The 22,752-nt window shown below is 33.4% G+C and overlaps 2 protein-coding genes and 1 long non-coding RNA gene across 4 annotated transcripts in view; 2 read left to right on the forward strand and 1 right to left on the reverse strand.

Moving 5' to 3' along the window:
- Positions 1-2,416: 2,416 nt before the first annotated feature.
- Positions 2,417-22,752, forward strand: part of LOC118036467 (cell division cycle 20.2, cofactor of APC complex) — a 28,202-nt gene continuing 7,866 nt past the window's right edge. Inside the window, exons 1-3 of the mRNA XM_035042172.2 lie at positions 2,417-2,827; positions 2,923-3,465; positions 3,554-4,135. Of these exons, the coding sequence (XP_034898063.1) occupies positions 2,729-2,827; positions 2,923-3,465; positions 3,554-4,135 (1,224 nt within the window). The 5' untranslated portion in view covers positions 2,417-2,728. The remainder of the gene's footprint in view (positions 2,828-2,922; positions 3,466-3,553; positions 4,136-22,752) is intronic.
- On the reverse strand, positions 7,933-13,587 carry LOC118036464 (putative disease resistance protein RGA3). Of its 2 annotated transcripts, XM_035042166.2 has the most exons (3): positions 13,432-13,587; positions 9,090-13,046; positions 7,933-8,291 (listed from the first exon to the last, which is right to left on the reverse strand). In XM_035042166.2, the coding sequence occupies exons 2-3, from the start codon at positions 12,858-12,860 to the stop codon at positions 8,283-8,285; spliced, it is 3,780 nt and encodes a 1,259-aa protein (XP_034898057.1). In that variant the 5' UTR covers positions 12,861-13,046; positions 13,432-13,587; the 3' UTR covers positions 7,933-8,282. The 2 variants fall into 2 exon arrangements, with proteins under 2 accessions (XP_034898057.1, XP_034898056.1); XM_035042165.2 differs by lacking the exon at positions 7,933-8,291 and having other exon boundaries at positions 8,593-13,046.
- Positions 20,873-22,115, forward strand: LOC118036469 (uncharacterized). Its single transcript, XR_004685375.2, has 3 exons — positions 20,873-21,029; positions 21,541-21,673; positions 21,806-22,115. It is a non-coding gene; the product is annotated as an uncharacterized lncRNA (long non-coding RNA).

Genomic DNA, 22,752 nt, shown 5'->3' on the forward strand with positions numbered 1-22,752 from the left:
AACAATTCAAGTTAACCCACTCTGGCCATTCCAGAGCTGGTTCTCCAGGCATCATTACAGAGTCAAGCGAACATCAAATTCAATTATTTTTGCTTATATTTCTGGGGTATTATCATTCTATTTACCTCATCAGGATTTATTTGGAACAGGAGAATCTCTCCCCCATGTTACAAGGTCGAGGGAAGAAGAAAATGGAACTTCTCTACGATGGTGATAGCCTCGACAATCATTGCCTTGGCCTCTTTCCATGTCTGCACATGCACCTACCTGGCTCCAAGCCATTATTACATGATTTAGAATATTAGCCTCTAAAGCGTAGGAGGGTCCTAAAGTTCTAGCAATTAGAAGGTAATAATTCAATTCAAGATGCCCCACAAACACATGGTGGAGGGGCTGGAGGCCATGTGCCAAGGGCAGCTTCCTAGGGACAGGGCTCGAAGTTCCTCCATTATTATTGCCATGGGACATTCTCTCACATTACCTTACAAGCATATGTATGTTGGATTATCTTTTTTTGCAATATATTTTTGCCCATTTCAGAATCAATTAGAGGGTGCAAGATTAGGTGGCCCACGTGGCTTTATGCCAAAGCAGCCGCCGCCACCGCCACCGCCACTACAGGTCATTTTTTTCATCATGGGAAAATTGGTGCCTCACCAAGAACAAAAAGAAGAAGAGGAATCATGGGGATGGATGGGATGTTAAATTTAGGATTGCATGTATGAAAAGTAACCAGGTTGATGTTTAGTATTTGTTTGATATTACTTTTGGTTGTTCTATTTTTTGTGGCTAAAATTTTGTTGAGAGCCCTATTGGTATTAGTTTTGGAAGTAATTTTTGCTTCAAAACATATGAGCTAATAATTTTTTGTTTTTTAAAATTTATTTTTAATATCATCACATCAAAATGATCTAAGAATACAAAAAATAATAATAATTTAAAGCAAAAATTTTTTTTAATTGTTTTTAAAATATTTTTAAAATGAAAAAAAAGAAATGGGTTCAAAAAGCAACATCCAATTTTTCTTGTATTGCTACGGTTATATACTTTGGATTAACATTTGATGCAGTTTAGCTAAAGAGTGGTGCTAAGTGTTTTTTTTTTTTTTTGTGGTCTTAAAATTTTTTGAAAAAATAAAAAATAAACTTGTTATACCAAATAATTATTCATTTAGCTTAGTTACTTTTTTTCTTTTTTTTTGATAACGTGGGTGTCCGGGCCAGCTTACGCGCACCACGACTAATCCCACGGCCTACTGAACATCTTGCAAGCCCTAGTGAGCAGGTAAGGCACCGCGGGGGTGACAGGAATACCACACAGGGAGGACCCAAGAGAAATAGGAAGGGAGCAAACTCTCCGGCTCCACTCCCACTGGGACTCGAACCTGGGTTCGAAGGAAAGAGAGCTGTCCCCTTTGCCACTTGAGCCACACACCTGTTGGTCATTTAGCTTAGTTACTTGAAAGCATGTGTCATTGTGCTATCGCTAATCATTTTGATGACATTATTGGGGCCTACTAAATTTTTGAAGGTGGTAAAAGAAAAACTTTTTAATATGCAGAGATTATTGTGTGTTTGGAGGGAAGGCAACTTAAGTATTTTTTTTGGATAAAAACATGGTTTTTTAGCTATTAAAGATGTGGTTTAATATTTTATAAAATGTTGTATCTTAAAAAAAAAAGTCACCACACCCTCAAACCAAGACACTAACCTAATTATGGAAATTAATTATGATTGTACTATCATGATTCTTGTAATCAAATCATTAGATTTTCATACAGTATAACTCTATAAAAAATATAATTTTATGAAAATAAATAAATAAATTATAAGTTTAATTTATATTAATCTAAATATTAAAAATAAAAATTAAAAAAAACAAAAAAATCGAGTTAACCTACTATTATTGTTTCCTGATTGTAAAAGTTGAGATAAATCTAAATAAAAAATTATACCGAAAGAATTCATGAAATTTAATTTTTCAATCAATCCAATAAAAAAAGATGAAGATTAAAAAAAAAAACTTGAGTCAAATAAGTTTAATTTGTCAAATTCACAACTTATATTACAAAAATAAGACAAATTAATAAAAAATTTTAATTTTAAATAAAAATATTAAAAATACTATTCTAATTAATATTTCTACAGAGGAGAGGTATAATAAAATAAAATAAAAACCCAAAATTTTATGGCCATGCCTTATATTTCAATATCGAATCCCTTTATTATGGACTCTTCTATTTTTTAGGCCTACGCAATATTGGGCTTCATAGTTCCTTCTTCAAGTATTTGGGTCCTAAGCCCTTTTACATTATAGCCCACGAACTGTTCTTAAATCTCCAATTGCGTCTCTCCTAAACGGACAGTTTGGTCAAATCAAATTTACAACGGGTCTTAAAGAAAAAGTAGCCGTTGCAAAACCCTATTCTCTATATTCCTCCCCATTTCTTTACTTGTTCATCATCTTTGAAAAATCGCACTCTAATCACTATATAAACCCATCAACTCCGTTTGAAAATTCCCAATCAAGTCAATCTCTCTTTAAAGATCAACAACACATCGCTCTTCTTTTCTCTCTCTGGCTTTACTTTTTTAATTAATTTGTTGGGTCTCTTTGATCACTAACATCTCTGTTTTGCAGAAGGAAAAATCTTGTTGGGTTCCTTTATTTTTTTTATTAATTTTACTGTTTCTCTGTCTATTATTTGTTTTTGGTTGTTGTTAACATTATGGATGCAGGGTCTATTAACTCGTCTTCAAGCTTGAAAGCCCAATCTCGTTTCCCTCTTCAACAGCAGTTTCTTCCCAGAATGAACTCTAAAGAAAACGTAAGATTTTGCATTCGGTTTTCTTGATATCTTATAATGATTCAATTATGAATTGGGTTCTTATAATTTGTTTCGTGCATTGTATTCTTTAACAGCTGGATAGATTTATTCCAAACCGGTCAGCCATGGATATGGATTATGCCCATTTCATGTTAACAGAAGGGAGAAAAGGGAAAGAGAATCCAGCAGTGAACTCACCGTCAAGAGAGGCTTACAGGAAGCAACTTGCTGAATCCTTGAACATGAACCGAACTCGAATTCTAGCTTTCAAGAACAAGCCTCCTGCACCTGTTGAGTTGATGCCTCAAGACCACTCTCATCACCACCACCAGCCCAAAACCGCCAAGCCTCGCCGACATATTCCTCAGACTTCTGATAGGACATTGGATGCACCGGATCTTGTGGATGATTTCTACCTCAACTTATTGGATTGGGGCAGCAGCAATGTTTTAGCCATAGCTCTTGGAAGCACTGTTTATTTGTGGGATGCTTCAGACGGTTCTACCTCAGAATTGGTCACGGTTGATGATGAAGATGGACCCGTTACCAGTGTCAATTGGGCTCCTGATGGACGCCATATTGCCATAGGCTTGAACAATTCTCACATACAGTTATGGGATTCTGCTTCCAATAGACAGGTAACCTCTTTTAATGTTGTCCTTTTTTGGTAAAGTTTCTCTTGTTACTGTTTGCTTATAGTATTTGTTTTGTTGTTTTTTCCTACAGCTAAGAACATTGAAAGGAGGCCACAGATCGCGAGTTGGGTCATTGGCATGGAACAATCACATCCTGACAACAGGAGGGATGGATGGTCAAATCATTAACAATGACGTGAGAATTAGATCACACATTGTTGAGACTTACAGAGGTCATACACAGGAGGTTTGCGGGCTTAAATGGTCCGCTTCAGGTCAACAATTAGCAAGTGGAGGCAATGATAATCTAATTCACATATGGGATAGATCTACAGCATTATCAAACTCAGCAACACAGTGGCTTCACAGGCTTGAGGACCATACTTCAGCAGTGAAAGCCCTGGCATGGTGTCCTTTCCAAGGGAATTTGCTAGCCTCTGGAGGAGGTGGAGGAGATAGGAGTATTAAGTTTTGGAATACACATACAGGTGCCTGCTTGAACTCGATTGATACCGGATCTCAGGTTTGTTCTCTTTTGTGGAACAAGAATGAAAGGGAGCTACTTAGCTCTCATGGGTTTACTCAGAATCAACTCACTGTTTGGAAATATCCATCAATGGTGAAAATGGCAGAGCTCACTGGCCATACTTCTAGAGTCCTTTACATGGCTCAGGTACTAATAAATAATTTGAGGATTGAAATTTATTTCTTAATGATCTTTGTTTTTTGGCTTTAATTTACCAACTTTGTTGTTTTACCTACAGAGTCCGGATGGTTGCAACAGTGGCCAACAGCAGCAGGAGATGAAACGTTAAGATTTTTGGAATGTTTTTGGAGTTTCCAGAAGTGGCTGCTAAAGCTTGCTTCCTAAAGCAAATCCGAGCCATTTTCTCACTTGAATCGTCTTCGCTGAAGCTGAAATGAAAACAGAACAACAAGGCAATAAATCTCGCAGAAGATGTGCCAAGATACATATTCTGTTCTGGGTTACGGGGAAAACAACAATTTGTTGTCAGGATGGAGATGGCAAATCAATCACAATCGATATCCATATGCTATTCTGTTCTGGGTTACGGGGAAAACAACAATTTGTTGTCAGGATGGAGATGGCAAATCAATCACAATCGATATCCATATGCTTTGCAAATTGAGACAACTACTAGCATCAAAATCATAATCATAAATCAAATCAACCCCTTCCCTCCTCCTCAAATTTCTGTACAGATCAAAGAATGATTTTGAAGGAGGGAGGGGGGGGGGGGAGGGTTGGTAGATGTGTACTGTAACATCAAATATATAGTGGAAGCTTTCAGAATGTTTTCCCCCGTGGAGTAGTCACTCATGTGGCGAACCACGTAAATGTTTTCCCCCGTCTTTCTTTCTTCTTCTCTTTGATGCCTTTTTTAACTGTGACAAATGATACAAGAGGGAAATAGCATCGATAGAATATCCTCATCATCCCATGCTCTACAATGGGAAAAATCTTGAAGTGAAAAGAAAAGAAAATCAGTAAAAACATGCACAGACCACAACCTCAAGGATAACCTACAGAAACCATTGTCATTGCGGAGATCAAGCTATACACAATATTTAATAGGTTCATTTATGATAAATGTATAATTAAGAAGTCCAATATACATATAAATATAATTACTACAAGTTAGAAAATCAATTCTAATCAAATATATATATGTAGAGCATCAAATAATAACATATGCTAGAAGTGTCAACCCAATTAGGATAATCAGAATTACTATTCACCAATTACACATATGAGCAGTAATGTGAAACTTTTGAACAAATTATTTTTAAAAACTAAACTAAAAATCATGGGGACTAAACTAAAGTCTTTTCAGAATCCAAGGGTAAAATTGTATTTTTCAACAAATTAATTGTAAAGAAAAAGACCCCGTAGCAATACTATAAAATCAATTTAGAGATGGATTAAGAAAACTTACTGAAGAAAAAATTAGAAAAAATTGTAAGTTAGCTGGGTTGTACCGCCTTGATTTTAAAGAGAATTTTTGGTAGAAAGAAACGAACTGGATGCTAGCTTTTTAGCAAAGAAAAAATAAAGGAAAACGAGATGGTTTTGGAGAATGGTTTCCAGTACCGTTGTATATACATATATATTAAATAACTTATATCGGATAAAGACTGAGAATTTACGGGCTCACAATTACGGACTTATTATGATGAGATCCCAGTGGGGAGCTAAGTGAATTGGCATCTAAGGTTCCTAACTGCCATGGCTTAATTAGCGCTTATGATGCAAAGATAATAGCAAGAAAATTTGCCACGATGTCCGCCATAGTTCATATGGTCAAGTTGGTATAAAAGATGTCTTAAGCTTTTCATAATATGAGTAACAATCTGTACATGCTAAAATGGTGGACTGTGGTTTATATGACGGCTGTTGTATGGTTCTGCTAGATTGTTTTGTATCCGGAAAAAAAATGACCCATTTCTCGGCAAAAGTTAATGGTTAGGAATAAATGAACCTTAAGATTCTCAGTTATTTTCATCAATCCATGTGTATAGCTATGTATTTCGGACAAATATACCTGGTAGTTAAGTGTTGTTTCATTTTATGATCTTATCCTAAAATAGTAGTAGGTACTAGATTAAGTATGAAGTTGCATGCCTGTTTCTTTTTTCTTCTTATGCATATGATCGATCACCTTTGCCATTGTTGATACTAGGAAAATGCTGCAGAGCTTCTTTGCAAGTTCCTACATCTCTCCCCCTCTTTCTGACTCTTTAAATTAGTAATGCTTTAATTGAAATTAAATTGGGATTTTAGAGAAATTAGTAACGATTGTGGATTTGTGATTAGCAGCAGATCCAAAAAAATTTCCTTTTCTATGCACCAGTCCTTAACCTCATTATCCATTTCCACGTGCTTATATAAGTCTATTCCCTCAATAGTTTACAGAAGTGTTTGCCATGTGATGCTGCGAGATGCCCCGTTGCTTTCTGCAATTTTATTTTTTTTTTTTTTTTATGTAACAATGAATTCCATAAATAATAAAAGAGAAAGAGAGGCAAACCTGAATCTCAACCCCGGCCTCACTTTTAGACTTGACTTGTTCACCTTGACCCTTTATTTTATCCGTTTCGTTTTCTTGATTTCAAGTATCAGAAGAAGCTGATGAGTGCAAGACTGAGAAGTACTGGTGTTGTTTCTTGCTCACTTTCTCTTTTCTTGGCCAGTTTGGTTAAGAAGAACAAACGAGGGAAAAGAAATATGGGGTTTTCTTGCTCTTTTCTAGTTTACAGACGGAGAATTGAAAGGGAAAAAATAAGATCAAGTTCATTAAAATGTATGGATTGGTATAGTTTAGGACTTCTGGTGCTATGATAAATGTGTGCAAGTGAGAATTTTGATTTTTCCCATTGTTTGCCAGATTTTCAGAGTAGAGTAAAATTACAGCATTTGAGTTATGCAAAGTATATATATGGTTTGAAACCTTTTGCTGATAGCAGAAAAGGTACATGTCTGAAAAAGTTGTAAACTAACAGCATTTGAGTTATGTGCATCACACACACGCACACACAACACAAAATTCGCAACTTCATGTTTCTGCTATCAGGGGCTAAAATTGCTTATTGGATGGATTCTCTGTTAACCCCCTGTAAATAAAAATAAATAATGAAAAAAGAAACTCATAGTTGTTCTTTTACGAATGTATTAAATTACGGGTGTGGTTGTTGTAAAACCAAAGAATGAATTAAAAGAGATGTTAGTCAGCAATTTTACTGGTCAAGGTAGCTTTACTCTTAGATGGCCAAGTTAGTGTCGAAAGCTTGTGTTCAGTAATGAAGATTACAAAATCCAAATTGCGAATGTATCAAGTAGGTGCAAACATGTGAATCTTGACTACAAGTACGGTTTTTGACTGGGACTTTGGCTTGGGGGGAAAAAAGGAAGAAAACAGCAATAATTTGTCTCAAAGCTTTCACAAATCACACAGATGATAGGCATGAACAGGATGATGTTAGTCCTGTTTCTTATTCTTCTTAAACTTCTTTGTAAGTGAATGCAGGTGCATTTAAGGTTTTCTGATGATTAGTTTGCTGCAGATCAGGAAAAAACAGATTTAGAATTATCATGGATTCACACAGATGATTGAAGATCAGCAATAATTCTGTTTTTCTTCCTTCAAAAGTGGTTGACATCATGCTGTGTACATGGCAGTTTGTACACAGTGAATCAGTTTTTTCTTCCCTTTGGTTCAGCAATGAGGCCCCTCAGCTTCTCTCTAGTTAGAGGTAACCTTCGTTTTCATTTTTCTGCCAACTAATTGTAGTTTGAATAGACTCTGTGAAATCAACCATATTTTTATCATATAGCTTTTATGCCTTATTTTAGATATTCAAGTACTTCAAAGAAAATAATAGAGAGAGAGAGAGAGATCAAGGAAGATAGCCGTGAGTTAATAACAACATATTATGTAAGATGAAGATAGATTTACAAGACAAAAAGCACAATAATTCTTCAAATATTTGGAGTAGAACATCATCAACATATATAACCTTATAAAAATCGAATCCTTTAAAGTTAAATAACAAAATCAAATATAAAATAATAGAAGTTACACAAACGAATTCACATCCATATCTATATTAAGCTCTTCTATCTTCGTGATAAGCTGCCAGCTCCATCTATTTTCTTACATTTTAACAAATATACTTTCTCATAAAGATATGAGAAAATTATGCAGGTCACACATTTATCCAGCCTGACAAACACTATTCTGCATAAGCTTCTAATAACCATTTCATGGCTTCCTTCAGTCTTTGAGGTCCGAGTCTTCGAGTTACTTCGACTGCACATATGATAATTGAAATAGCCAACTTGGTATTAGTTTTGGAAATATAAACAACGCTAAACTACAAAATGTAGGATGAATCATAGTTTCTAAACATGTATAGGAAGCATATCCAATTCAATGAATACAATAAATAAATAAATAAAACATATTTCAACATGAAAGTCAGTGAAAAATATCATTATCTAATAAATTTCTAAAATACATTTTCAATAGTTTAACTACCTTCCCAAAATAATGTTCATAATCAATCCTATCACTACTTATTTAAGTTAACATTTGATTTTTAAAGAATTTTTTTTTTACTTGTACTGGTTGAAGTTAGATAATATATTATCACTATATAATACATTAATTTATATTTTATATAAACTGAAGCCAAGTTTGCCTTTTTTCTTTTTTAAATGTTGGGGTCAACTAAAGAGTGTTTTCAGCTTTAATTGTATTTGCTACTAAAAAAGTGATTGGTTTGTGACCTCAATGGTTGTTATTTAAATGTGAGTTTTTATAAATTGATTAATCTTAAGATTTATTGGTTTGTTTAAAGTATCATAATTGTATATAAAGTTGATGATTTTAAAATAAATAATACTATAGAGATAATGGAATTATTTTTAAATATAGGTTAAATTATCTTGTAAGAATGATATTAGAATAATGATCGAAAAAATGTTGGATGGCTATTGATTTTATATTTTGATACATGACAAATTCAGGTTATATTTTGTTAACTAAAATTGGTTCTCTCTCCTAAACATACTACAAAGTAACGAAATAATTTAAATCCCAACTTACCAGTACAAGTCTCAAGTCTATCTTGATTGTTGAGATATGAGAAATCTTGGGCCACTCAGAGCCATTCTCCTTTTTACAATTTTCTGATAGATGTGGACATCCCCCCCGAATCCACAATTCCTTCAATTTAGAGAGGCGTTGAATGGCTGTTGAACTTGGCAGATACTTGAGATTATTGCAATCCATAATCCGAAGAGATTGAAGAGAAGAAAGGTTGGCCAACCATTCTGGCAATGCTTCCTCAAATTCCTCTCCCTCGAAACCATTTATAGACAATGTCTCGAGGGCAGTGAGGTGTTGAAGTTGGTGTGGTACACTCTTCAGTTTATCCCATCCATGTATCGATAGGAATTCAAGGGACCCACTCAAGTGTTGGAATGAGTTTAAAACTACTGCAGGAAAAGCCTCCATCTCCTCTGAGAAACCACCGATAGTCAAACTCTTCAGGTAGGTAAGGCTGCCTAACCAATCATCCTCTAGGATATCTCTCAAACACCGACACCTAGTGATTTGTAATTCAACAAGAGAAGGCAATTGTCGTAAATCAATACTGATGAGCTTCGCACAACCATCAATAACTAATATTCGTAGCGAAGACAAATCTTGCAAATCACTGATATGGATAAGCTCACTCCAATCCCATATGCACAATGCCTCTAGAGATGCGCAACATTGTAGTCCGCTTGGAAGAGCTCCCATTTTACAACTACCAATAATCAATTTCTTCAAAGAATATTTCAATTCTCGGAAATCACCAGGAATTGAGATCAACTCACGGCAGCTCTGTATATTCAATTCCACCAGAGCTGTGCAGTGTTGTACGATTGGAATGGATGCCAGCTTTGAACAATCCCATATCCTTAAATTTTGAAGAGACGTGAAGCCATGAAACTCACCAGAAAAATATCTCAGACCATCACAGCTGTAAATTCCAATGTCTACAAGAGATGAAAGACGACATATCGGAATGCTTTCCAACTTTCCACAATTCTTAATTCTCAACTTTTCAAGACAAGGAAATACTGCAACAACTTCTCCACCTGGTACCATCCATTCTTCAAGACCATTCAATCCAGACAGAGTGAGTTTTTTTAGTGCTGGAAACAGTACTGCTGCACTGCCACTGCTATAGAACTCATTGCCTATACATTTCAAATTAGGCATTCCAATCATCTTTAGAATCTTAAGGCGAGGAAGACATCCAAGTGTTGGGAGTTGCCTCAACTTGCTGCAGCCATTCAATCTTAGCATCGTCAGATTATTGAGTTGCAATATCCATGATGAGAAATCTTCACCCTTGTAACCCTTAATTTCCAAGCTTCTTATGTCTGGGTGAGGCTGCAGGCCTTCCAGCACATCCTCACTATTGACACTGTTGTTACCTTCATAATCACTCCATTCAAACACCAATTTGTTCATTCTTTTTGCACGCAGTTTTGCCTTCTTAGCTTCTTCTCTGTCTCTAACTTGCTCAAGCTTGCATATCTTCAATGCTCCTCTTAGTTCTTTCAAACATCCCAGCTCTTCAACCATATGATTTGGACCCACAACAAATAACGGCAGAGTTTGAAGGCGTGTTAGGAATCTCACCTCAGCTGGCACTAGCATTGGATCATCAAAATGAAGATGTCTCAAGCTGACTAAATTTCTCATTTTCATGGGAAGCTTTTCTAGTGACTTGCAATCAGTGAACCTTAATGATTCCAGATGGTAGAGCTTGGTGATGGATTCCGGCAATGCTCTGATACTGGTACGTGAGACATCAAGATATCTCAAATGTCTCAGCTTGCAAATTGAATCTGGTAACTCTGTGATATCAGACCGTCGCAATTTGAGAGTTCTCAAGCTTTTGAATTTCCAAGACCCATTGAATACATCAACCATTGAGAAAACAGTTCGCAATTTTCTAGCATCAATCGCTGGAAATGTTGCCTCAACATCCCCACGAGATATGAGATTTAGATGACGAATATGAGATGCACCATCAACAGCCGAATCCTCCTCCAGATTTAACGCTTCTGATTTTGAGACCTGTAATGCAAGATCATGCACAAGATCATGCATCTTGCAACTTGTTACGATCTCACACTCATTCCTTTCAATATCTTGGAAAAAGGAATTTGCAAGCAAGTCATTGAAACACTTGTTGCCTTCGTCTTCCATCCTCCCATTTGATGGCCTGAGAAAACCTTCAGCCACCCAAAGTTGAATTAGCTCTTCCCTTCCTATTTCAAAATCTTTAGGAAAAATAGAACAGTATGCAAAACATTTTTTCAGTGATGGCGATGACAGGTAATCAAAACTGAGTCTCAATATGCGCAAAACTTTATCTCCATCCTGATAATCCCAAATTCTACTGTTTAGAATTGACTGCCACTCCTGTGCCTGCTTTCCGTGAAGAGTTCCTCCCAAAACTTTAGCAAGCAATGGAAGCCCTCCACATTTCTTTGCAATCTCTTTTCCAATAGACTCCAAGTCTGAAGCTATTGTTTCTCCTCCACCCCTGCTCACCTTGTGCATGATAATGGACCAACATTGATCATCTGATAGTCTCCCTGGCTCGTGCTGAATCCCTAGAGAAGTCTCCATCATGTCTGCTACTTTCTTACTGCGGGTTGTAACAACAACAGCATTCCCATTCTTGCTGTTAATTTTTAACAGTTGCTCCTTCAAATCATCCCACTTAGCATGGTCTTCATTCCACACATCATCAAGAACAAGAAAAAATGTCTTACTTTCCAGCTCTTTCTTAAGGTTTTTAAGAATTGCATCAAGACTGTTCAACCCACCCGTAGTTTTGTCAATCACTTGCAACATTGCTCCTAAAATCTTCACTTTATTAAAATCATTAGAAACGCAAACCCATAGAGTCTCATCAAAATGTTTTTTCTCCCTCACTACTTCATAAACTTTTTTTGCTACAGTAGTCTTTCCAAGGCCGGCCATCCCCATAATAGGGACAACCGAAAGGACATGGTGTTTGGTCAAGCTAGTCAGCAATTCCATAACTTTAGAGACCTCACCCTCCCTTCCTACGATTTCTGAGCTGTCAAGGGAGGAATCTGTCTCTCGATCTGTGTCCCAGGTAACTTCTTGAGCTCTATCTACTCGTAGAGATGTCAATCCAAGCCCAAATCCGGCTGTATCTTTCCGGATTTCATCCAGGGCTTCATTGATCTTCTTAACTTTTTGACCCATATTCAAATGGAATGCAACTGGGTTGTGGAGTGAAAAGCAGTCACGCATCTTTCCCTTCTTTTGGTCTTTTCGGAGAATCTCATAAGCAAACTCGTCTAGAGCATCTTCAGCATCATAAGCTACATCTTGTAGCCTCTCCAGCCAAAGCTTCACCGCATCGTCTGTTACTGGCTTTGTGGCTGCATCTTGGAGCACAGCTTGGATCATGGTCAAAGAATTGTTGAGCCTTTGCAGCTGGCCCTTCAATCCCCAAGCAAGTCTGATCCCTTCAGCAGCTATGGAACGGACCCTTGTCAAAGTCTCCTCCATGGCAAACGTAAGAAGAAGCTCTGCTGCCATATTCTCTGTTTTTTTTTTTTGTCTGGGGGGGGAGATCAAACAAGAAATTTTGAGCACAACAGAGAGAGAAGTATGGTGTGAAATATTAAAAGAGGAAACGAAGTGTGTTTTGGAATGATGAGATACATTCAACTTTAAAGCATAGTTGCATGAGGGTCCCTTCCTCCCTGTACAGTAAATAACCTGTTCTAATATTACCTTGCCCTGTACCTGCCAATACATACACATATGCATACACTACTGTATGGAAAAAAAGCAAAGATTCTTCATTGCTTCCCTTAGTGGATGACATCTTTTCTCTTTTCTTCCCTTCCCTTCTCTTCTTTCTATAAAGCAAAGCAACCGCATTTAATTGAATTGCTTCCCTTAGTGGATGACATGTTTTCCCTTCCCTTCTCTTCCCTTGTATCCACTCCCTGTCTAATGTTATTTAAAAAAAAAAACAAAAAAAAATGTAAGTCTTCTTCCAAGTCTTTCTTTCTTTCTTTTTTTGATGCGGCAAGTTGTTAAAGAGATGATTTTTAAAAAAAAAACAAACATATTTAATTGTGTTCATGATAGCTAATAAGAGGTAAAGTAATAAAGAAGAGAAAAAAGAACTCTAACATCCGTAATCTTGTTTGCTTATAATATACTATCTTCAATAAATGATAGCAACTCATTGTGTCCATGAAAAGGGTGTGTTCATGTTTACTGAACTTGAACTGCTAAATCTTTCACTTCCAAATCTTCGATTTTGTGTTCATGATAGCTACCCAGACTTTCTTTCCTATTTCCAGAGAACGGCAGCAGAGTTTCTACTTACGTCTGCCTTGGAGTAGACTTTGACAAGGGTGAGTTCCATGGCTACTGAAAGGATTGGACTTGCTTGGGGATTGGAAGGCCAGCTGCAAAAGCTCTGTTAGGAAATGAGAAATATTTTAAAGATGAAACGAAGTGTGTTTTGGAACGAAGAGAACATTCAAGCAGAGAAAGTTGCATGAGAAAGTTGGCTAATAAAAAGAAACACTTTCGCAGCCTCGGGCAACCATTCCTGATTAAATTATGATCACAAATCACTAGACATTCATTCAATTATTAGCCTCTAATAATAATTAAAATAAATTACAAATAAAAAAATTACCCAAGAATGGAAAAATATTAAATGTTCAATTACCATGAGTTTCACAGCTATGCCTAAATAACAATGAAAAAAAAAAGCTATTAATGAATATAAATGTGTTGTGGTTAAATTAAAAAAAAAATTATTAATGAATATTGATGTTTAAAAATAAAGAAACAATATTGAGCCCGGACAGAGAGAAGTATAAAGTAAAATTGGTTATTTGAAAATAGATAAAAGTTGTTTTTTTAAATTATTTATTATTTAAAATAAAAATAATGGGAAAATATAAAAAATTATTATATTAAAAAAATTATTTAAAAAAAAAACGGTTTTAACAATTCATTTAAAGTGTATTTTTTTTTTTTGAAGTTGTGATTGATGTTAAGGGTAGGTAGAATTTAATTATAGATAAAACTTAACTGTAAAAATTAATTTTTTTTTATTTTTTTATTTATGAATTTCACACACAAAACTAACCTCTAAAACCAACAATCACGTAGATGAAGTAAATGTTTGTGATTGTATTTGGAAAGCAATTTTAAAAAATATTTGAAAATGTTTTATTTATTTTTATTTCAAATTAATATATTTTTATATTTTTAAATTATTTTGAAGTATTAATATTAAAAATAATTTTTTAAAAATAAAAAAAATATTTTAAAATAAAAAAACATTTAAAAAACTATTAATATATTTTCAAACATCGAAATAAAGTGTGTTTTGAAATGATAAAATACAGTTTCAAATTCAAAACAAGGAATCCCTCTCTCTTTGATTGATTGCAATTAGCAGCATCTTTCACGAACCAAGACGAAGAAAATGACCCTTCCTTTTTATCTTGCGTGTCTAAATCCATCTAACAAAAGAAACACCAGCAGAGATATTGCTAGACCTTTCGTGGTCTGCATATGTAGCCAGCCACCTAGAGCAAAGCAATATCTCTACAGTTGGCTTTTATACTAAGATTACCTTGCCTTTCAAATCTAGAAGATATATTATCCATATTAAAACTAGAAAATCTTAAAAATAAAATAAACTAAGTAACTCACATTAAAATACCAAAATAAAGCAAGAAATCTAGAAAAATAAACATATTTAAAAAAACATGATATAAAAAAACAAACATATTTAATTGCATTTCCTAATCTTAGAGTCTTCTGCCAAGTCTTTATTTATGTATACATATTTAACATGATAGCAAACTCATTGTATCCATGAAAACAATGTGTTCTTTTTCAGCTAACTTCTTATCAAGATATCAATCATACATGACACCATAGTTTTATACATAAAGCTTTTATTAAAAAAAACTTTATGTATTTATCTTTAATCTAAGTTATTTTATACATATTAAATTAAATAATTTATTCTTTCTAAATGAGCTTTCACATAATTTAATTTTAAAAAATAAAAAATATTAAATATCTAAATACAAACCCATACCTAAATAATAATGAAAAAGAAACTATTAATGAATATGGTTGTGTTAAAACAAAACATATTAATAAATATTAATATTTAAAAATATAGAAAAAATATTGAGCACGGAATGAAGAGAAATATGGTGTGAAACTGGTTGTTTGAGAATAGATAATGTTGTTTTTTAAAGTATTTATTATTTATAATTATTTAAAATAACAACTATGTGTAAATATAAAAAAAATATTATATTAAACATATCTAATTTTTTTTTTTAAATGATTTCAACATTCATTAGAGGTTGAGGTTGAGTTTGGGTGTAGAATTCACTAAAAACAAACTATAAAAAACAAGAAAAAATAATTTTTATAATTAAATTTTATGTATAATTAAATTGTACCCAACCCCATCAACAAAAACTAAAACATACAGTTACTAAAGATGAAACGAAGTGTGTTTTGGAACGACGAGAACATTAAAGCAGAGAAAGTTGCATTAGTGTCCCTCCCTCAGCTATAATAATTGATTGAAGGTAGGTGGCACCGTGGCAGCATCTTCCACGAACCACTCCTGTCAATTTGTCATGCCATAGCTAATAAAAAGAAACACTTTGGCTTCTGTCGGCATATTATATTTAGTTCAACTTTTTGCAGATTTTTCATAAATTTATAACTAGATTTTTACGCACAGAACATCTTGCAAAGGCCTTACATGCATTCCCCATCTAATCTCATTTGATTTCTCATCAAAATTATAAAATTTGTTTTTGCTCAAAATTGTAAAAGTTGTTTTTGCGTTTGTTGTTAAACAAACATAGCAAAATTTTGGTAACAAACTAAATTACATTTTGTACCGCAGGACTTATTAAAAAATTAAATTTGAAATATAGTTTTTGTAAAGAAGTTTTTACATGTTTTTTAATAGAGTTTCGTAAAATTCTGTATATTTTTGTATTTTAAAATCATTTTTTAAAAAAATTGAAAAGTTTTATTTTATTTTTTGCTTTAAATTGATATATTTTTTGTATTTTCAAATTATTTTGATATGCTGATATCAAAAATAATTTTTAAAAAATAAAAAATATTATTTTAATGTATTTTCAAATAAAAAATATATTGAAAAATAATCATAACTACACTTCTACCATTGATTTTTTTTCATTGAAGATGCTCTAATGTATTTAGTTCAACATTTTGCAGATTTTTCCTTTTACATTTTTCGTAAATTTCTCACTAGATTTTTAGCTAACGATCCCTCGATCCTATGTTCACATTAAACCTAGGACAGATTCAAAGATGAAGCAACTTATTAATCTATATATATATTGAATTTCTGTAATTACTCTTTCTAGAACACAAGAACTCACAAGAAAAATTACAAAATTACAATGTACCCACTATCTGTCTAATGTTATTTAAACAATAATAATTTATAAGTCTTTCTTCCAAGTCTTTCTTTCCTTTTGATGCAGCAAGTTGTTAAGGACATGATTTAAAAATAAAAAAAAAACATTTTTAATTGCATTTCCTAATCTTACGTACAGTCTTCTGCCAAGTCTTTTTTTATATAAACATATATTTGAGTTAAAAAGTATTATAATGGCCGGTCAGTTGCTTTCTAGGATTCGACTTTTTCAATAAATGTGATGAGATTTGTCATCTGATTTAGTATTATTGCAGTATGAAGTCATCCATTCACTACTTGTTCAAGGCCCTCAATTATATTTCTCTTATGGGACAAAAAAAATGGCAGACAAGAGAGCTTGCGACCTGCGCATCCAATGTGATCACCACCTAACACTTTAATTGTCAATAATCAGATTAATTATTATTGATCCATGTTTATTTGAACTTATTTGATATCATATTTGTATTTGATTTCATATAAAGAAAAACACTCAAGGTGGCTGCGTTTTCCAGAATCACATGAACTAACCCCTGTTTTTAGCTAGGTTTTCTTTGCCGATGGACTTTTGTTCGAGTGTTGTGGTAATACATAGGTAGCACCGCACCCTGATGTGCCTGACCATATTAATAGTTTACAGAAGTGTTTGCCATGTGATGCTGCGAGATGCCCCCTTGCTTTCTGCTGCAATTCTTTTTTTTTTTTTCTTTTTTTTGGTCTGGCTAAACGATGGATATTCACTAACATCATTAGAAAACTACAATAATTACTGAAATTGACATTAATCACCGTGCACCCCAACCTATATCAGAAAACTGATTTATGATATTCTAATAATGATTTTGTCTTAAGTGGGTGGTCACAACTGGCAATTAGGTTTCACACTAATTATCTGTCTTGTTCTTGTGTGCACCCACCTGTTGCTCGATCGGGTCCTTCATTTTAAAAAATTATTTTGTGTCTACTCTTTGCCGAAGTCTTTCTTTATTGTTTGTTTTTCTTTTTTTAATGAAGCAAGTTATTGAGTTTAATAATCTTGTTTGCTTATAATATATAAATTAATTTTATATTTTTTTGCTGACCAGATTTGTCGCTTGAAGTCAGGTGTCAATTACTCCTTCAAGGCTCTCAATTTATATTAGTGAAACTAAAGCAGATTTTTACACAAGAAAATGGTATAAACATATTAAAATAAACATATTTAAAAAAATATTAAAAACATATTAAACTATAACTAAAATGAGTCAGTATTTTACTGTGTACTGCACTGTACAACCATACTTCCATCAAATATTTTTTATTTTTTTTTCTTCAACTATAAATTTTTACTAATACATATTTAATCCAAGTTACTATATTTTTTTTTTTAAATTACAACAATAAAAATTATTTTAAAAATAAATACAATCTTTGAAGATAATTCTATTTTGTGTTGATGTTCCTATTTCCAGAGAACGGCAGCAGAGTTTCTACTTACGTCTGCCTTGGAGTAGACTTTGACAAGGGTGAGTTCCATGGCTACTGAAAGGCTTGGGGATTGGCTCTGTTAGGAAATGAGAAACACTTTAAAGATGAAATGAAGGCTCCGTTTGTTTGCAGGAAAGTAAATTCTTTTTGGAAAGTGAATTCTGGGGAAAATGAATTCCTGAAAAGTGAATTTCGAGAAAGTATTTTCCGATGTTTGGTAGTGTTATGAAAAATGAACTGGAAAACACTTTCCAGTGTTTGGTTGTATTATGGAAAATGAACTGGAAAATAATTTATTAATGAATTAATTTTTTTTTCAAATTTATCTAATATATATAAAAAATATTTAATATAAAATATTTAATCACTTACAATAAAAAAAAATGAAATCTAAAATGTATAATAATAAATTTTTTTTTATTATATTCTATATTCATACATAGCTTATTTTATAAAATATAACTATATATATCATATCATATTATAGAGAAATAAGCTTGTGAATTTTTTTTTTACTATTCCATGAAACTATTTATAATTCCATTACGTACGAAATACATCCGACAAAAACTATAGTTTTAATAATATTTTTAGCATGTAATAAAATTGGATAAAATATTAAGGTATAAAATTCACTCTAAACTATTTTTTAAAAAAATAGCACATTTTAAAAAAAAAAAATCTCACAGGCAAGTGAACAGTGCAAGAGAACTGCACTGTTCACTATTTTTCAGTGAACAATATATGCAATACATTGTTCATGTTAATTGCACTCTTCATTGAACAGTGCAATTAACATGAACAGTTAACAAAAGGCATGAAAAAATGGCTGCTTTTCATCTCTGGCCACTATCAAAAAGTGTTTTTTTTTTATTTAAGAAAGAAAAACACTTTCTTTTATTAACACTAGTTCATTTTTCATTGACTAAATATACTTTCCTTTGATTTTTTTTTTAATTGTTTGTGAAATATTAAAAAATCAGGAAAGTGAATTCCAGGAATTCACTTTCCTGCAATCAAACACAGCCAAAGTGCGTATTGGAATGCATTGAACATTAAAGCAGAGAAAGTTGCATGAGGGTCCCTTCCTCCCTATCCTAATTGATTGATGGCTGTTGGCAGCTTCTTCCACGAACCACCACTGTCAATCTGTCATGCCTCTGTCGGCATATTGTATTTAGTATAACTTTTTGCAGATTTTTCCTTTTAGGGCATCTACCACTATAAAAATAAACCAATTAAATATAGCCATGTAAAAAAAAAATAACATCAAACTTATTAAAATATAATAAAATACTTATTTCTTCCACTCTAACATAAATGGCTCTTCAAATGGCTTTTTTTTATTGGAATAAATATGGTAAAAAATGCTATATTTATATTATTCAAAATGTTATTTTATCAATTTAGCTTTTTAAAATAATATTTTGTATTGGAGATGCTCTTATATTTTTCGTAAATTTCTCAATACATTTTTAGCAACAGAACATCATAAATTTCTCACTGTCAATCTGTCTCAACTCTCACCTAAGGATATTGCTATACCTTTCGTCGTCTGCTGCATATGTAGCCAGCCAACTCCCTCGATCCTATGTTCACATTAAACATAGGACAGATTCAAAGATGAAGCAACTTATTAATCTATATATATTGAATTTCCGTAATTACTCTTTCTAGAAACAAAGAACTCGCAAGAAAAATTACAAAATTACACTGTACCCACACTCTGTCTAATGTTATTTAAAAAAAAAACAATTATAGGTCTTCTTCCAAGTCTTTCTTTCTTTCTTTTTGATGCAGCGAGTTGTTAAGGATATGATTTAAAAAAAAAAAAAAACAAATTTAATTGTATTTCCTAATCTTACGTACAACAGTCTTCTGCAAAGTCTTTCTTTATATAAACATATATTTGAGTTAAAAAGTATTCTAATGGCCGGGCAGTTGCTTTCTAGGATTCGACTTTTTCAATCAATGTGATGAGATTTGTCATATGATTTAGTATTATTGCAGTATGAAGTCATACATTCACTACTTGTTCAAGGCCCTCAATTATATTTCTCTAATGGGACAAAAAAATTGGCAGACAAGAGAGCTTGCGATCTGCGCATCCGATGTGATCACCCCCTAACACATTAATTGTCAATAATCAGATTAATTATTATTGATCCATGTTTATTTGAACTTATTTGATTTCATATTTTTATTTGATTTCATATAAAGAAAAACACTAACAAGGTGGCAGCGTTTTCCTGAATCACATGATCTAATGTTTTTAGCTAGGTTTTCTTTGTCAATGGACTTTTCTTCGAGTGATGTGCTAATACATAGGTAGCTCCGCACCCTGTTGTGCCTGACCATATTAATTATTTGCAGATTTTTCCTTTCACATTTTTCGTAAATTTCTCACTACATTTTTAGCAACAGAACATAAATTTCTCACTTTCAATCTGTCTCACCTAAGGATATTGCTATACCTTTCGTCGTCTGCTGCATATGTAGCCAGCCAACTCCCTCGATCCTATGTTCACATTAAACATAGGACAGATTCAAAGATGAAGCAACTTATTAATCTATATATATTGAATTTCCGTAATTACTCTTTCTAGAACACAATAACTCACAAGAAAAATTACAAAATTCCGTAATGTTTTGGAATGGGGAGATGCATGGTTGTTAAAAATGCGTTTTAACTCGTAAAATCGTCTGATTTTACGAGTTAAAACACCAAAAACGTTTTGAATCGGGGTTAAAACTCGAAAACCAGTAAAATCGGGTTGACTCGGTCAAACTCGCATAAAAACGGTCTGACTCGGAAAAAACGTAAAAAACGGACCTTTTGAACGATTTAGCAAAAAATTTCACTTTCTCGGTTTGACAAAAACACAAAGTAAAAAAATCACACTCTCCCAGGCTCTCCCAGACTCCCTTTCTCCCCTTTTCCCTTTCCCCTTTCCCTAGCAAATTAAAAAATCACTCCCCCGATCCGGAGCGTCTCGCCAAGGATGAAGGTAAGAATTGATTCCCAATCCCAAGCTTTGTTTTTTCTGTGTAATGGTGCTGATTAGAGACAAATTATCTAGGAATTATGTGTTGCATTATCTAGGATTATCTAGGCTTCTGGGCATTCTACATTTCTACTATACTTTGTTTGCTGCTGGAGTGCTGGGTATTTTTTCGGAAGGGGAGTTGTGCTGCATTATCTAGGATTCTGAAGCAAGCTTTGTTTGCTGCTGGAGTGCTTGATTTTTCGTATGGTTTATGCATTCGATTCGATTAGATGAATAAATTTGACAATGGAATCTTGACAGAAGCTTGAGAGTGAGGGCCACTGGTTCAAGAATCCAATGCTTTCACTCTATTTCCTTTTCACTTTGTTCTGTTCATGAGGATGACAGTGTTCTTCTTTTCACTTTGGTTCAATAATGAGATAGCAAAGTTAAGTGGCAGAAGATCCTACAAGATGTTGTAGTGACGGACTGTGCCATTGAATTCCATTTTCTTTCTTTTGTTTTTTTGCAGAGAAATCTTTCAAAAGCTAATGTCAATCGTGACGAAGACTAGTGCATTATTTTTGCATCTCCTTCAAGCAAGTAATCAATCATGGGGTGGTTCTCTGTTTCCTGAACCATTCATCCGTTTCTTTCTTTGCTAGGTGAGTACTTTTACACATTAATTTTCTTTATTTCTTCGTCACTGTCTTTATATTACTACACATAGTATCTTAATTATGTCATCAAAATGCTTATACCTTGCCTTGTTGCTTTTGAAACTGGATTCCATACAGAGCTAAAGGCCATCTCCTTTTCTTCCTCCCGCTATTTCATTGAGCAATCAGTACCAGTGGTAATCAAATTCCTATTCTCATTCTCTCTGCGCCTCTTTTACTTGCAATGACTCACTCTCATGTTCTGTATCCTTGTTTCTCTGATTTTGGCACATAATTAGCTGCTTATTACTTCTTTATTGTTGTGTTTTAATCTCTGATTTTCCTCGAACTTCTCAGTTTGTTTGGTTTGATTGTAGATTTCTAAACAATTAGATTTTTGTAATGGAAGATTAATAACGGCTGTGGATTTTAATTGTTTTTCTACTAAGTCTTGTTGTAAGTACATATGATATCTTGGCATTTAATTGTGCTCCATAATTTCTACACAAATTATGTATTTTAATTGTTTTTCTACTAAGTTTGTATTGTATTTGAATTATGTATTTTAAGATGTTTGGATGTTTATTTTGTGATTTTAGTTAAAATATTTTACTTGCGCTTTTATGATTTTTAGTTAAAAAATTTTACTTTTGATTTTACGATTTTACGATTCGAATTTACGAGTCGAGTTTATATTGTATGTTCCGTGTCGTGTTAAAAAAGCGTTTTTGACAAAGTTGGGGAGATGCATTCAACTTGAAAGCAGAGGGTCCCTCCCTCACTGTATTAATTGATTGATTGCAGCTGGCAGCATCTTCCACGAACCACTGCTGTCAAATTAGTGCGAAGAACATGACCCTACCTTCTTATCTTGTGTGTCCAAATCCATCTTAGCCTGTAGACAACTTGAAAGCAGAGGGTCCCTCACTCTTGACACGCGCAATGAATTTAAGAAAGTAGTGTCAGTACAGAGACTTCGGTTGTGTATGAAATTAGGATTGAAACTATATTTTTAAAATTTTTTGAATTTTTTTATTTTAAATTAATATTTTTATATATTTTAATATATTAATATTAAAAATAAT

This window comes from Populus alba, chromosome 13 (assembly GCF_005239225.2).
Source record: "Populus alba chromosome 13, ASM523922v2, whole genome shotgun sequence".
NCBI classification, from domain to species: Eukaryota; Viridiplantae; Streptophyta; class Magnoliopsida; order Malpighiales; family Salicaceae; genus Populus; species Populus alba.